Source organism: Homalodisca vitripennis, chromosome 3, assembly GCF_021130785.1.
Source record: "Homalodisca vitripennis isolate AUS2020 chromosome 3, UT_GWSS_2.1, whole genome shotgun sequence".
Classification (NCBI taxonomy): Eukaryota; Metazoa; Arthropoda; class Insecta; order Hemiptera; family Cicadellidae; genus Homalodisca; species Homalodisca vitripennis.
Genome location: NC_060209.1, coordinates 208,287,339 through 208,303,846, shown reverse-complemented (window position 1 = coordinate 208,303,846; position 16,508 = coordinate 208,287,339). Strand labels below are relative to the sequence as shown.

The 16,508-nt window shown below is 32.3% G+C and overlaps 1 protein-coding gene across 1 annotated transcript in view; it reads left to right on the top strand.

Moving 5' to 3' along the window:
• LOC124358588 (fat-like cadherin-related tumor suppressor homolog) overlaps positions 1 to 16,508 on the top strand; it is a 116,370-nt gene that overhangs the window by 55,840 nt on the left and 44,022 nt on the right. The window contains exons 21-28 of the mRNA XM_046810892.1: positions 1,509 to 1,776; positions 3,647 to 3,802; positions 5,056 to 5,227; positions 6,317 to 6,541; positions 7,071 to 7,094; positions 12,615 to 12,851; positions 13,949 to 14,149; positions 14,630 to 14,815. Of these exons, the coding sequence (XP_046666848.1) occupies positions 1,509 to 1,776; positions 3,647 to 3,802; positions 5,056 to 5,227; positions 6,317 to 6,541; positions 7,071 to 7,094; positions 12,615 to 12,851; positions 13,949 to 14,149; positions 14,630 to 14,815 (1,469 nt within the window). The remainder of the gene's footprint in view (positions 1 to 1,508; positions 1,777 to 3,646; positions 3,803 to 5,055; positions 5,228 to 6,316; positions 6,542 to 7,070; positions 7,095 to 12,614; positions 12,852 to 13,948; positions 14,150 to 14,629; positions 14,816 to 16,508) is intronic.

The window sequence follows — 16,508 nt, the reverse complement described above, 5'->3', positions numbered from 1 at the left end:
TAAAATACAACACTTTCTCAGTTGGATCGCGATCGCGATCGCGGTGTCGAAACGAATAGGTTATATAACTGTGAGTTTTTATTTATTTAAAATGTTTCCAAGCTATATTATATATTAAAATTAATAAGAAAGTGTTGACAGTCACTTCCGAGTGTCCATGAAGACAGTGTTGTGGAGTTTGTTTGAAAATTGCGTGAATAAGGTTATGTTTGTTCTGAGTTTCGTTTTAGTAATTATTGTTATATTACACATGATTGTGCATTGTTTTATCATTAAAGTATTAAAGTTTTGAGAAGAATTAAAAAAAAGCTTTTTATAGTGAAAAATAAACTTTAACTGAATATTTTCCCAAACCCTGCGTTTTTTTAGCAAAACAAACCTAGCGCTTGAATAATTTGTATAATTTGTGTTTATTGTACAATATTAGGTTATGACACATGATTTTAAGGTGTTTTTTAATGCTCGTTATCATAAAAGTATTAAAAGTTAAAAAATAAATTTTTCTTATCTTAGTTATTTTACCTTAAACTGGATTTTTATTTTGTTTCCGTTGAAAAGCCACTGTTAAAAATTATTTTGTATTTCTTTAAATTATATAAACATCTTATTGTTACATATTTTCTGATGAACAATTTATTTACCTTTAAAAAGAATTCAAAAGAAGCTTTTAATTATCAAAAATAAATTGTAAGTGAATTTTTTTATGAAACCTTGTATATTAGTAAAATAATCTCTAGCAATTAACTATTTATAAACATTTTGTTTACGGTACAATATTAAGTTATTACACTTGATTTTGGGTTGTATTTATATTCTATTTATCATGAAAGTAATGAAATTTCAAAATGAAATTTTGTAATAATAATTATTTCCCCCAAACTTGATTTTTATTTTGTTCTCGTGGAAATGTTGCTGTTTAAAGTGATTTTTTTATTTTAAAAATAAAATAAAAATTTAAATGTTTAATAGTTTTTGATACCTAGTACATTTACCTTTAAAAAGAAGTAAACAGAAGCTTTTTATGGTAAAAAATATATTTTATACACATCTTCTTCTAAAACCTTGCGTTTTCGTCCAAAACTCTCTGGCACTATTCGCATAGTCACACAAAAAATAACTCGGCACTTTTCAACATTGGTTTTATTTTATCTCTGGCACTAAAAGGGATAAAACATGTTTTACCATCTACATTTTTAAAATCCAACAAATTGTGATTTTTAACTGAAAAATAATGCTCATAATCAAAAAATTGTTTTCTAAAAAACACCAACAATCATCATTAAATTGCTGAATATAATCACCTTGAATTTGTAATATCACAAATAGCATCTTTTGAAAAACTCAATAACTAAATCCTGATTTTGTATACATACTTGAGGATTTAGACCAAAACACACGTGTTAGTGTGAAGAATAAACTTACCTGTTTACCATGTAAAATACGTAAATAGTGATAGACATGTCTGGTATTTTGTATTTATTATCTGTTCAATTGAAGTACTTGTCCAGCCATGTGAACATCAAGTGGGAGCGAAGCTCTGACTCAGGGCTAGTCTTCCAGCGGCCGATCTACCAGGGATCGGTGTTAGAGAACTCGACTAAACCGCTGACGGTGGCGGTGGTGAACGTGCTGGGCAGCCAACTCAACGAACACCTCGTGTTCTCCATACTGAACCCCTCGCCACTGTTCAAGATCGGCAGGACCTCGGGAGCTGTGAGCACCACCGGGCTGCGCTTTGATCGGGAAACCCAGGACCATTACCAACTTATTGTCCAGGTCCTCTACTCAGAATAACGTTTCATCCTTAAATCGAGTTTCAAAGAAAATTAGAGATTTAACACACAAACTAGACACTCCATCCTTTAACACACAAACTAGACACAATTTCACAATTTCGGTTCTGATTCCCGATGTAGATGCTTATCTAGATTATCAACAAGTACACTTATATGCCATTGAATTTGATTAAAATTAGTCACTACTTTTGGTCATAGCTAATCCTGAAGTACACATATGCGTAAGTCATTTTACAGAGAGACACATAGTCAATAGTTAAAAGTTCCCTATTTACAACAACATAAAGAAGTGTAATGGCATGAAAATGTACATTCAATTAAAATCTTTTGGAGTCTTGTTTTACAATATGGAAGGGTTTACTGAATAAAAGTATTCTTTCGATATGTACCATACTCTCTCCACGTAAATTCAGTCTTGAGGGCCTTTCTTGAACTCCCACTCTCCCAAGTTTTACAATATGGAAGGGTTTACTGAATCAAAGTATTCTTTCAATATATACAATACTCTCTCCACTTAAATTCAGTCTTGAAGGCCTTTCTTGAACTCCCACTCTCCCAAGTTTTACAATATGAAAGGGTTTACTGAATAAAAGTATTCTTTCGATATGTACCATACTCTCTCCACGTAAATTCAGTCTTGAGGGCCTTTCTTGAACTCCCACTCTCCCAAGTTTTACAATATGGAAGGGTTTACTGAATCAAAGTATTCTTTCAATATATACAATACTCTCTCCACTTAAATTCAGTCTTGAAGGCCTTTCTTGAACTCCCACTCTCCCAAGTTTTACAATATGAAAGGGTTTAATGAATCAAAGTATTCTTTCGATATGTACAAGACTCTCTCCACGTAAATTCAGTCTTGAGGGCCTTTCTTGAACTCCCACTCTCCCGAATTTATTTCATATTATGTGGCAGGGTATTGCAGATTTTCTTTTACACATAAGATGGTTTCTTGCTGCATCAGTCGACTGTGGTGTCCAGGAAGTAGGTAGTCATATTCTCTTCGGGTGTTGTCTGATTGAGTGTCTCTAGCTCTTGAGCTGTCTGGACAACTACAGAGTACATGTATTACAGTCATTAGCTTCTCTCCATCTCTCTGTTGACCCTAGATCTGTGTGTCTTTCTTGCCTATTTTTTTGGGTACTAAGATCTTGTTAAGTTTGTGCTGAGATGTTCCTCCCCACACTGATGAGCCATATCTGATATGGGATTCAACAGCAGCATGCTACGTCTTTGCTACTCCCAGTCCTTCTATGCACTTAATTCTTCTCACTGCATAGATTCCAGATCCAAGTTTTTTGGTTAGGCTCTTTATATACGATCAGTCCAGTTAAGATCTCTATCAATTGTTATGACTAATAGCTTTAATTGGTTTTCTATTGTGATGTTTTGTATGTTAGGAATTTGAGTTATATGGAAACCACTTTTTTATTTGCTTAATCTCGTACATATTCCCACTGAAAACATTTTATATTTTTGATATCACAAAATATTCTTTTGTACTTGTAGCTGCAAAAGTATGTATGAAACGATGTGGAAACCGCTTAATTTTGATGGGCTTGGAAACTACCAATTTAGAGGACTTTCTCTGATAGTAGCTAATGTAACTAAACAGATTAATTGGCAATTATGCACATTTCAAATTGAAACTAAAGGATGTTTAGAATAGAAATATACAATTATTCCTTTTCCGATGTATATATTTTGTGAAGTAATACATGACAAATAGTGCTTAAAATTTAGTTAAGCCCATAGCAGCGTATTTGTAAATGACTTTTTTTGTAGTAGTTTATTAATTTCTCTCTGAAAGGTGTATTGATTTGTAATGTCTGAAATGTCCCCAACCACAGGCTCGGAGTGAAGAGTTTGGCGATGCTGTTCGTATTGCCCAGGTACCAGTCAACATCACTGTGTTGGACATCAACGACAACTGTCCGATGTTTGTCAACTTGCCTTACTATGCTGTGGTCTCCATCGATGCTCAGAAAGGCGATGTGATCACTAAAGTATGTCTATACACACACAGAGGCATTAGTTATAACGTTACTTACTATATTACCAATTGATCTCACAAATATTCCCACTAAAAGTATTTTATTTATTTTTTTACGTAACAAATATTTTTCTATACCTGTAGCTGCAAAAGTTGATAAATTTAAAATTGCTGCATAAAGCGTGGTTTTAAAGTGACTAAGTTGAATTTAAATAGTGATTTAAAGTGATTATAATATATATTAAAAACTGTTTGGAAAAGATTTAAAGTTTTTTAATTCATAAAATATTAGACTGCAAGTGACAAAGCTAAAAATTGAAAATGAAATACTTTTAATTTTGTTCAAAATAAAATATATAAACTACTTTTTGATAACGTGTAATAAAGTTTGTATTCCTGCCATGTTAAAATTTATTCTGAATATAAATTATTTTTCTGTTTCTAAAGTCTAATTTGAAATCGGTTCTTAAAACTATGATACATAAAACTCAAACCCTCAAAATCTGCAGGGAGTATACAACAAGTTGGAAAATATATTCAGAAATAAATTTTGACAAAAAATTATTTCATTTTAATTTATTTAAACAAAATTTTATATTTGGTATCAGGAATAAACACTGAAAGAATGTGTGAGAAAGAAAGAGGAGAGATTATTACGACTTGTATGTGAGGTTATGTTTCACAGGAGCAAAAATTAAGATGAACTTTCACATTAGTATGTGAAAGTATTAGTTTTAGAATTCTATCACATAGTTTTATGAATCAAATGAATTTGACAGTGTCAAACTCTTGAAAGCCACTGGCCCAAATACAGCTGAATATCTATCATTATTAATTTATGTGTTTAAAAACTCACATATTTATAATGCAATTTGCATAAAACTTGTGTACTGTTTGTTTTATACAAACAATTAATATAGTAAGATAAATTAGTACTTCTCTATGCAAAATGTAATAACTTTTATATTCTGGTACTGTTGTAATAAACTAAGCCTAATTACAGGTTACTGTTGTAATAAACTAAGCTTAATTACGGGTTACTGTTGTAATACTATATATATGATGCTATACATTTCTCTAAGAAATTTTGTAATAAAGAGTTTCTGATATATATGAATTGTTCTTGATCACCAATTCAAGATTTTAAACAAGTAGTACTCATTATATTATTATACAATGAAACAGTACAGACTTTTGATCTTTGTTCACAGAAATTTGGTAATAGTGTATGTGCATCAATGTTATTATTTCTGCTCACTTTGGTAGGTACATGCGGTAGACTTGGACTCAGGGGAGAATGGGGAAGTGCGTTACGAGCTGATGAAAGGTCACGGAGAGTTGTTCAGAGTTTGTCGGAAAACCGGAGAGATCAGTTTGAAACAACCCCTCGAGTCCCATAATAAGGACTACACCCTCAGCATTGCAGCCTACGATGGAGGTCAGTTAGTAATTTATGCTACATTAAGATAGTACAGAAAATTCACTAATGGGACTTTCCATACCTAAACTCAAATACAATTTCACAACTGGCAAATTGATTTCAAAGACAGAGTGGAAAAATTGGAAACTGTTGTTAACTTATGTGATTTTAAGGTGATGCACATTTTCCATTGTTGTGTTGCAACAGAAACAGTGTTTTTACTAGAATATATAGATCTCTCACTTGCCGGGTGAATGTGCTACCATTACACCACAGAGCCCTCACTTTTTGCGATTCAATTATTTTGTATTTGGCTGTTTCTTTCACATATGTGTTTAAATAACCAAACTAACATATGATCGGAAGACCAAATACCTGTCAAATGACTTTATTTACACTAAATTTGTATAAATGACAATAGCCTTATTTAATTTCAATTAATATTGAATCGCATATATATATATATATATATATATATATATATATATATATATATATATATATGCACTTATGGATTCCCGGTTTCTTGTATAATAGTCAGCCTTCAAAGTGGGGGACTTACAAAAGGATGGGAGGGACAAGTTCCTTGTTTTCTGTCTCCTACATGCATCTCATAAGCAAAGTGGTGTACTCTTCATCTAGATATAAATAAATAAAGAATTTTCATTACTCTTTTGTACATTAAGGGGAATGTGCAAGTTTATCATACCTTAAGCTATGTTTGTAAAAACAATCGTTTATTATATAGTGAATGTGGTAGTACAGACCATATAGAATATGATAAGGCATATTCATCAAGTTAATTAATTGAGGAGTTTTATTTAGCTGTGCGGTACAGTACAGTTGTAAATAATTACTGTGGCTTTAGTGTAGAAACACTGAATTTAAATAGTTCTTATATACTTCAAATTATTTTTCATTGTACTAATCAAGAGGGGGTACTAATCTGAAGAAAAGATACAGGACAGTACTTATTATTTTATATGTAATTACATATCTAATGGTAATGAATTTTTCATTTCACTGACCAAAAGTGGGGTGAACCCAATCTCTTCTATAGCACTGTTATTTGTCTGCATTGCTGACACCGAAGGACCTGTGTTCCAGGCCAAAGCCCTTGCTCCACCGAGGTGTCGGTGACAGTGAAGGTGGTGGACCGGTCTATGCCGGTGTTCGACAAGCAGTTCTACTCGGTCTCCACTCCCGAAGATGTCTCCCTCCACTCTCCTCTCCCTGTCAATATCAAGGCTGAATCTCCGCTTGGACGTAAACTCATATACAGCATCGTGGCTGGGGACCCTTACGAGGAGTTCGCTGTGGATTTCAGCACAGGTCGGTTATTTTGCTTTGACTAATAATTTGCTTCAAGCATTTTTCGCATTTCATTTTAAAAACCTATAGTGTTTGGTTGTACACAGGTTAAAATTTACTATACGACATAAAAGATCAGATAATGATATTTTAATAAGTTTATGAGTAAAAACAATTTTTTGTTATGCATTGTGTAGTTTGGTTTCCTTTGTATTTATTTTTAACTGCTTCGTCTTTTGGGTTTGTTTGATACCAATTAGGTATGATTTTTATGTAACATAGTATTAAAAACAGGAATTCTGAATTTAAATAAACAATGTCTTATTGTAGTTCGTGGCAGAAGTTAAGTAAATACTATATCCTAATGTTTAATCCTAAAACTCAACAACAGGAAAGTCAAATTCAAAATCTGCATTTTTACATTCATTACTCAAAGTGTTTTTATGTATAAAAGTTTTTGAAGGAATATTTGTATACAGGTGGATACAGCTTATCTATTGTAGTGTGTTGTTTGTTATTGTTTGTTGACTGACACTATTGTGTTCCGCAGCGCCCGACACTAACAGTGGTCCCTGTAAGTACAGTATCTGCCTGCTCTCTGTGTTTGTGTCTGCTTGAGAGCTTGTTCGCTTGTTTGTCCTGTACACTCGCATTGTTTGCCACTATTGTAGCTCAATGAGAATACCCTCAGCTCTGACCTCAGTTACTGGGGTGTTTTAATTGGTGGGATTTGCAGATTTCTTACTACGCAATAGAGCCAAAATACAGAGATTTCACTATGTTTAGTTAGTTTGTTTAGTAAAAGAAGAAACTTTTCTATCTATAAAATTTTTTTATATTTAAAAATGTTCCTTTGTACATATACAACCCTGGCTCAGGCTATTCCTGTTGAGCTACAAATTGCACCTTGAGGTTTCATAAAAGGCGCAACACAAATTCAAGTTTCACTTTTTAATTTTTTTATAACAATTAGTTCACCTACACATTTTTTTAACTTAACAAATTTTTTTATTATTAAATACAGAAGAAAATTTAAAATTATTAATAAATAGAACATTAGAGTCTCGAACAACCAAAAGCCTATTGATCTGATTTCTGGGTTAACTATGTGATAAAAGAACTTAGTGTATTTCCAAAGTGTTATCATGCATCTCCAGTACTTCCAGTTAATGTTAAATCATCCTAAAGCCTTCCAAGTTATAAGAACAGACATAGCCACTACCTTACGATCAAGGAATTTTATTCTATTCCAAGAATTGTTTTTGACTAAATATCTAGATTTTATTATCTCCTGTACAACTTTGTTTTTGTCATGAACAAACGATTGATTGATTGGGTAATACAGTAGGAGCCAAGAGCCAATTAAAATTGTGTACTCTGACACAACCTGTTTTTTTCTTGAAATTGATTGAGACATTTTTTCTAAGAATGGAATAGATTGTCAGCCATTCTAATTTTGGTGGAGGTCAAAATGGGAGGGTTGACAAGGGGTAAAAATATGAAACGAAAGATTTTTCTCAGATTATGTTTTCTTAGGTTGACATACTTAAAATCAACCTTTAGAAAGATGAATAATAATTATGTCAGGCAACTAGATTTAAACAGAAAGTCGCCTCTTTAAGGGGCTGTTTATGTTTAGCTGACATCAAGTTAATAGTTTTGTCATTGTCAGACAACTAGATTTAAACAGAAAGTCACTTCTTTGAGGGGCTGTATGTGATTAGCTGACATTGAGTTAGCATTTATTTAAATGTCTGACCATTGTAATTACTCTTTCATATATAATAAATGTATTAGTCCATTTTACTTGATATGAAAAATGGAACAACAAATTTTTTTCATTCAGTTATTGGTTAAGGGAGTGCTTTACCTCACTGCTGGAGTCAAAAACATTTGAGGGAGATTATTGATAAATTTATAATAATTTAATTTTAGATATCGAAATTTTTATCATATTACGTTCTGGTGTTCTGTAATAAACTAATTTTAAAGTGACAAATAAGGACAGACATATTATTTGGTGTTTTATTATACTGTAAGTGATTTTTTTCAGACAGCTATTTACTATAAATAATATTGTGTTACTGCTAGTTAAATATAACATTTTATCTCCCATAGACCTGAAAATCATGGATTTGGCATTGGTCTGGGTCATCATCAGATTTGAAAAAACCTGTTTTATACCCATATAAAGTACCTACCTTTAAATGCTTGTATAATGTAGCTGAACTTGTGACTTGAAAAATATTGGGTTAAGGTTGCTTAATTAGTGCTAGGGATACATTATTTTGAAAATATCAAGTATTTCATGAACAAGCTGATACATTATTTTGAAAATATCAAGTATTTCATGAACAAGCTGATCATATTTTTTTCCTCTTCTTCAAGGGTATATGTTAGAACTGTGTATATAGACTGAAAACAAATCTGCTATATTTGCTCAATATAGAAATATAAATCATTCAGAATTCAGTTTCTTGCATGTCTGTGACAATTACAGTAATTTCATAACCTCAGTCAGATTAAAAATAGAAACACTTGATTTGCAGTATTTACAAATTTTAACGAGTATTGTTCAATGAATATTCAGTTAATTATCAAATCTCAGTTAATCTGGTATATATCAAATTTAAAATTATAACTTTTTTTACTTGACGTTATAATTTTATAACTTCTTACTTTCACTAATTCAAGAAAGTTTCAATCTACTAATCAGGTTAGTTTTGTCAATTAACAAAATATTTTTGAAATAGCCATTAAAATCACTAATTTTGTTGTTCCCACATTCAGATTTTGTCATCATACCAAGTTTAGCCAGAATATTTGTGAATTCCATATGCATTGATAAATAGCTACAACACAAATATAGATTGCGTATCTATCTCATATTAAACATTATTTCTACCATTTTCAATTTTAAATTCACAAATAATGATGGTCTGAAAAAAGACATCAATTTTAAGATTAGACCAAGTTTTTAGCTAAGAAAAAATTAACATATATTCCTTACTAGGAATTTATAACATTTGTTTAGTTTAATCATGTTTATTTCAACCAACTAAGATACCGGTAACTTCTATAAAAAACATTGTCTAACCAAAATTCCATAACCTAAAACATGAGAGTTATACCATTTAAGGTTGTTTTTATGGAAAGATTTATTCAAGATGGTGATTAAAGTCGACTCCTAAATATATCATTCAAGTTTGTTCCATTCCTCAGACTTATTATATAGAAGCAGTTTCAAGCACAAATTTCATTCATATATTACCAATACTAGTGAAAGTTTGTGTGACATTATTGATGTTGGATTTTAATGTATCATGATTCCCATATCTACTGATTCATATCTATTTACGGATTGTTGTGAGATAAAACATTGAAACTTCAAAACAACAATGCATTATATGCATTCTAGATGCATATAAAATGTATTGTTTAGGACCTATAAGACATCTTAAAACCAATAAACATGCGTACTCCTACTAATATTATTCAATATAGTAGTTTAGCAGACATTAATTTGATTTATTTTTGATAGATACAAAATATAAGTTCACACTGTATTTTAACAGTTATGTGTGTGAGTCTAAAATAGTTCCCTGTACAAATCTATGAAATCTAGTGATGTATTTTACAGTGTGTGCATGAGTGTTTGTTGCATCTGTTTGTTCTATACACATGTTGTATGCTAACTTGTTTTGTAATTGTATCAGTTATATACTGTATCTGTTTAATTTTTCTTTCTTATTTTTACTAAAGTTATCACTTGAATCAAATTATCTTAACTGTTATAATAAACATTTTTTTCAGCATAAAAATTAAATTTGGGAACAATTAAAAGTGGTTGAGGTTATGTTTCTATAATTATACCTACCAACCTATAGAAGTTCAGCCAATAAACTTAAACTTATTTTTACAATCATATTTACTCTATATTCAAGAGACATAAGATAAATATTAAAGTGAAAGTGCTTTATTTTATCTTTCTTTTAGATGATATAAAGAGTGTAAAGGGAACATGGTTCTTCTGGACATTTGCTATAGAAACATCAATTAGTTATACACAAAAATCAAGAACACTATGTTTTGAGATGAATACGCAGCATAACAAACTACAATGTAGGTTAAAATAAACAAATCATATCTTATTATGCGTTGTGACACAAATAAGTCCGGAATAACAGTAGCCATGTTGTTTGTCAACTCCATGCACATTATATCTAAAACATGCACTTAATAAAAGAAAAACACTAGTCATTAAAACTGAAATAAAGAATACAGGTCACGACAGGTCTGCACTAACCGATCAATCAAAGAGAACTGACCAGTGGCCAATAGTAAATGATCGCCAAAGTAGAAGATGGTGGCAAAAACATGAATGGGAGTGGGGTTTTTATATTGGTTCATTGTGGATGAACTTCTCAAAACCATACTGTGACTCTGCTTTGTTTATTACAATTTTTGAATCTGTTAACATTTTAGGTTTTCTTGATAGTTCATTTTGAGAATGATAACCAAAATGACCAAATTTCGACTGATATCAGTCGGTCTGCTAGTTTAATGCAAGAAGCCTCGATTAATTTCCTTTTACAGAAATAATGTTAACTTCTTTTTATTCCATAAGGAAACAATTAAGTGAAAGCTTAGGAGTCAGTACAAATCCACAAATACAGCAAATACAATTTAGCAATAACAATACTCTATTTAATTGCTTCATGAAACTGGTAGTGCAGACACATAAAGCATTAAAGCAATTTTTTTTTTCAAAATAAATAATCTCATTCATAACTGTGACCTATATGCTTATGCAGACATAAAAATATGATAAAAAAACCAACATTTTTTTATATTTGTATTGTTTTTCAAATTAAATGTAAAAATTGACCATTGAAAATTGCCAAACTGTAAGTAGGACTTTTATTCACAGACCTATTTTGTTATTCATGCATGTAAAAATTCAGAGTCATTTAGTAAAACACTCATTATCTGCACTTAAAAATTAATTTGTAAATATATATTTTATTGAAATAGTTACCAGTATTTACAGTCATATAATATGATCAATCAATTTAATATTAGTCCACCAACAAATAAACAAGATATTATAATTACAGTTGAACAGCCACTGACTTAAGAAGCAAATGCATGGCATTCCGTATTTTTTACTTTTGGTTGTGGTAGATTTATTACTGCAAGGCATATAGTTTCTGGAAAGGATGCTGCTTTATAAATGGATAATTACAAAAATCTAGCTCTAGTTCCTTAGACAAAACAATGCAAGCTCTGAAGAAACAAAAAGCAGAGCTGATTTGAGTGCAGAACACTCAGCCTCCCATATTTAGTTTTTTCAGGAAGATAAATGATTTTAAATTAAAACTTAAAGAATGTCTTATTTTACCAGGAGAAGTTAGGGCTAAGAAGTCCTCTTAACTTAACACAACTTGAGGACCAATGGCTTAAAGGTGACTTCTGAAACACCACAATTTACGTGCCACGATATAAAATTTTAATCTGGATAGAAAATTCTTTTCTTAACATATTTATCACAGTCATAAAAGAAACAAAAAGCAGAGCTGATTTGAGTGAAGAACACTCAGCCTCCCATATTTAGTTTTTTCAGGAAGATAAATGATTTTAAATTAAAACTTAAAGAATGTCTTATTTTACCAGGAGAAGTTAGGGCTAAGAAGTCCTCTTAACTTAACACAACTTGAGGACCAATGGCTTAAAGGTGACTTCTGAAACACCACAATTTACGTGCCACGATATAAAATTTTAATCTGGATAGAAAATTCTTTTCTTAACATATTTATCACAGTCATAAACGTGTTAAATTGAAAAGGTAACTTTGTTACATTGAATTGTGTTAATTAGCTTGTTTTTGTTTACTTAGATACAGGACTTTAGTTTTGTTTTGAACATGTCCCAAAGAGTGATGGTTAAAATCAGACTGTTAGTCTTTTTATTTAGTTCTCTTGATTTTGAAAAGAATTTCGAAAATAGACAATTTTAACAATAACTAGGTACGTAAATTTGGGTTCCTGTATCCCGTTAAGTATAATCTCACTGTACATGTGGTTTTTGCGCCCAGGCGTGTTGTACGTAGCGGACGAGCTAGACTACGAGAGCACGCAGCAGTACGCACTCACACTGCGTGCCACAGATTCTGTCACAGCTGTTTTCGCCGAGGTGTTGGTCAGCGTGCTGGTCACTGATGTCAACGACTGTCCGCCAGAGTTCCCGACTGATTCATACAACGTCTCCGTCTCCGAAGCCGCCCCATTTGGTTCCCTCGTGCTTCGTGTCACCGCCACTGATAATGATACAGGTTAACAGTTAAATTATTATTGTATGTAAACCTTCTTTTAAAGAAAGAAAGAAGGTTAAATTAATAAATTTGACACTCAGTAGGTAATAATGAAAGTTAATAAGTTAAATTAGTATACAACTTAATGATTAGGTTAAGGTTAAATAAGTGTCTTAATTATATTAAGTTAGTATTATAAAAAACAAATCTATAGATAAATTGTCACTAATTTTTGTTGTTTAGTGTGTACCTTGACATTAGCTATGTAACATTTTCCTCTTGTCACGGGTGGTTCTCAAATCCTGGCAGGTCAAAATATAACTGTAATGCTAAACCTGACGTACATTAGGTATTATATTTGTTGTTTAACAACTTTGTTATTTATTGTTAGGTCTGATAAATTCATTGTTTCAATTTATTTTTTATAAATTAGTCTTACGTTATTATTAGTCTTACATTATGGTAAGTATTGTATTCAACCGTACACAAAGTTATTTATCAAAAGAAATCATAGTATGTTCAACAGTAGTAGTAGTGTATATATGAGATATTAGGTATAATAACAAGAAGTTGAGATTTTATTGTTATTTTATTGTTTACTAGCAGTTACCCGTGGTTTCACATGCGATTTTGTAGGTTTTGTGATAAATTATGTTTAATCTTTAGACAATTTACTCACTATAAATGTAAACAAATTGAAAATAAAAAACAATATTTATACACATAACAGTTGATTACATTTGACAGGATCATTCAATTAATATTACACAACTTTAGAGATGATGCGAGGTGATAATTTTTGCTATTTTAAAGACCAGTGGGTGTAGCCCAAAGGGGATTTTCAAAATAATAGTAGGCCTATATTCATCCCAGGAACTGTAAGAATGTCCATGTAAAATTTCAGTGCAATTGGTAGAATATTTACACATGAAAACAAAACAAATAAACAAAGCTATTTCAAATTTATAATATTATTAGGACATAACTCCTTGTGTTTTGAAACTTTTTAAATGTTAAACTTCTCATACTTAGTTTTAAGATTAACCTGATAGCTGTTTAGCTCAATATGTTCTAAATAATAAGATTCAATTTAGACCATCAAACACGTCTTTATGCAGGTGTGAACAGTGCTGTCCGCTATGCCTTGGATCATAACTCAGGAAATGCTTCCGAGTACTTCCACGTCGACCCCGAGGACGGATCCGTGTACCTCAAGCGCTCTCTGGACCATGAGGTCCGAGACTGTCACCACCTTGTGATTGTGGCCCGTGACACAGGCACCCCCAGCCTCTCTACCTCAGTCCACGTCTGGATCACTGGTACAAACTTCTGTCATTGTGTAATATGGTGGCTAATAAAATGAATAGAATAATTACTACTAATTTTTTCGACATTATAAAGTCAGCAGAATGATGGGGAAGGATATAAGGATGGAGTGTAAGGATATAAGACTGGTTAAAATTAATCAGGCTGTTATTTCAGCAGCAGGTCAATAAATATAGTAAGGCTGTAAGTGGGGCAGTAATTTCCTCTTACCCCTTCCCCACTTTTACTCTAGTTTTTATTTCAAGCTCATTACCAATTTTTAATTTATTTTTGAAAATTGTTAAAAAGGATTTGCCAATGATGTGACTTTTGTTGCAGATGACCTTCCCATAACCTTTTTACATCAGTCAAGACCTGTAAAAGTAATCTCTGTAAAACTGCATTAAGATTAAACTGTAACCTATCAATGTTAAATGTATAAAATAAAAAGCTCAAATGTTGTTGAATGTGTCATCAACAATATTCTGTTCTAGTGGGAGATATGAATGACAATGCACCAAGGTTCGAGCAGACCTCCTACACATGTTGGCTGTCTGAGGAGGCCACAAGGGGTCAGTTGGTGACCTTAGTGACTGCCAGTGATCCCGACACTGGACCCCTACAATACAGTATAGCTGCAGGCAACCAGCACCACACGTTCCACATCGATCCTGATGCTGGTTAGTTCTCACAACTTTCCTAAGACCTATTGGTTTCTTTATTTCTTGTTATAGTTTTACTATTTTATTTTTAGTTTATTATCGAAAAGTTCTTAAAGTAGCTGTCAAGTGTGTGTTCTCTTTCGAACTTGTGAAATTTTTGTCAATGGTTTGTTGTGAGAAATTGATACACCTCAAATCAATATGTTACTCTTATTATGTCTGTTCAGAAGTAACACATCACTTTATTTCGAGATATTTAGGTAAAGGATTGATTGACTGATCTAGTTTACAATGAAGGATGAATGTTGGAATAGGTTTTTTGTGCTCTTGGTGTTTAGGGTTTATGCAAGCAATAAGTTATGCAAATTTTGTGTCCAACAGTAAAAATTGCTGGTCTAAACGGACGCAACAAGTCTCACAAACGCTTTTGCATACAGTCTGCCAGTTGTACAAGAGAATTGGAGAGTAGTGTCAGACATTAAAACTGTTTAGTGTACACAAATCTGTCCTGCGAGCAATGTTAGACAGTTGTACACCAAAACTAGATAACAGTTCTTTGTTTAAAGTTTGTTATTTTCGATGGTGGGAGGTTTGAAAGGATAACAGATATTTGCCATCGTTATAGGCTATAAAAGGTATAACACAACGTTTCGAGGATTGAAATCTATCCACTTCGTCAGGTGGGGAAGGTATTAATATATACAAAAATAACGAACAGAAAGAAGTAAAGAAGGGAAAGAAAAGGATCAAACATACCCAAAAGCTGTCCATTCCAGGCGTTTTCACTGTACAAGATGTAAGTCCCAAGCACAAATCACACATTACACTAGCACAGGCTATAGTGGGATACTAACAAAATTGTCGATGCCGGCTCTTTCATTGGCACCGAGTAGTGTCATCTGAAACATGGTACAGGAAAGCGATACGTGGAGGGGAAGGGGTAAAGGCAAGCCTCTTCCGGGCCTGTCCAAGTGGATGTACAGTGACAATGCCTGGAATGGACTCCAAGCAGGTTTTGGATATGTTTTAATGCTTTTCTTTCCCTTCTTTACTTCTTTCTGTTCGTTATTTTTGTATATATTAATACCTTCCCCACCTGACGAAGAGGATAGATTCCAATCCTCAAAACTTTGTGTTATACCTTATAAAACCTATAACGATGGCAACTGTCTGAAATTCTGTTATCCTGTACAACAGTGATGGACAATAAAATATAAATTATAATCATTGCTGAGATATCATCGTTAAGTGTGAACAGTTCCATTGACTCACATAACAACCAGTGATGCAGCTGTTGCAAGTACTTGCGACAGTTCACATGAGTAATATCACTTATTCTTGTTTATATTAAGCAACATTAGTTGTGAAAGTTCTCTCGGAACTTTACTTGCCTTTGTAAACGCAGCTTTACACCTGCACGTGCACAATCTGACATGGAGTCTGGAACAAAGTTGACATCCCCTTCTTCCAAGGTGGCATGATTGAGAGTGACCACTATCCTTCCTTATGTGGATGTGATATGGTGTCTTGGCAGGAGGCGGCTCCAATCCTATCCCATTTTTGACTTGTTCACTGTAAATAATTTTTTCAAACTGGATTTCAAAAGTTGTTAAAAGTTTTCTGTATTATTCTTAAAGCACTTATTTTAAAGTTAGGGTAAATAAAATACCAGTTTCTGATAGCACTATTTGTTAGAGAACATTAATTATTT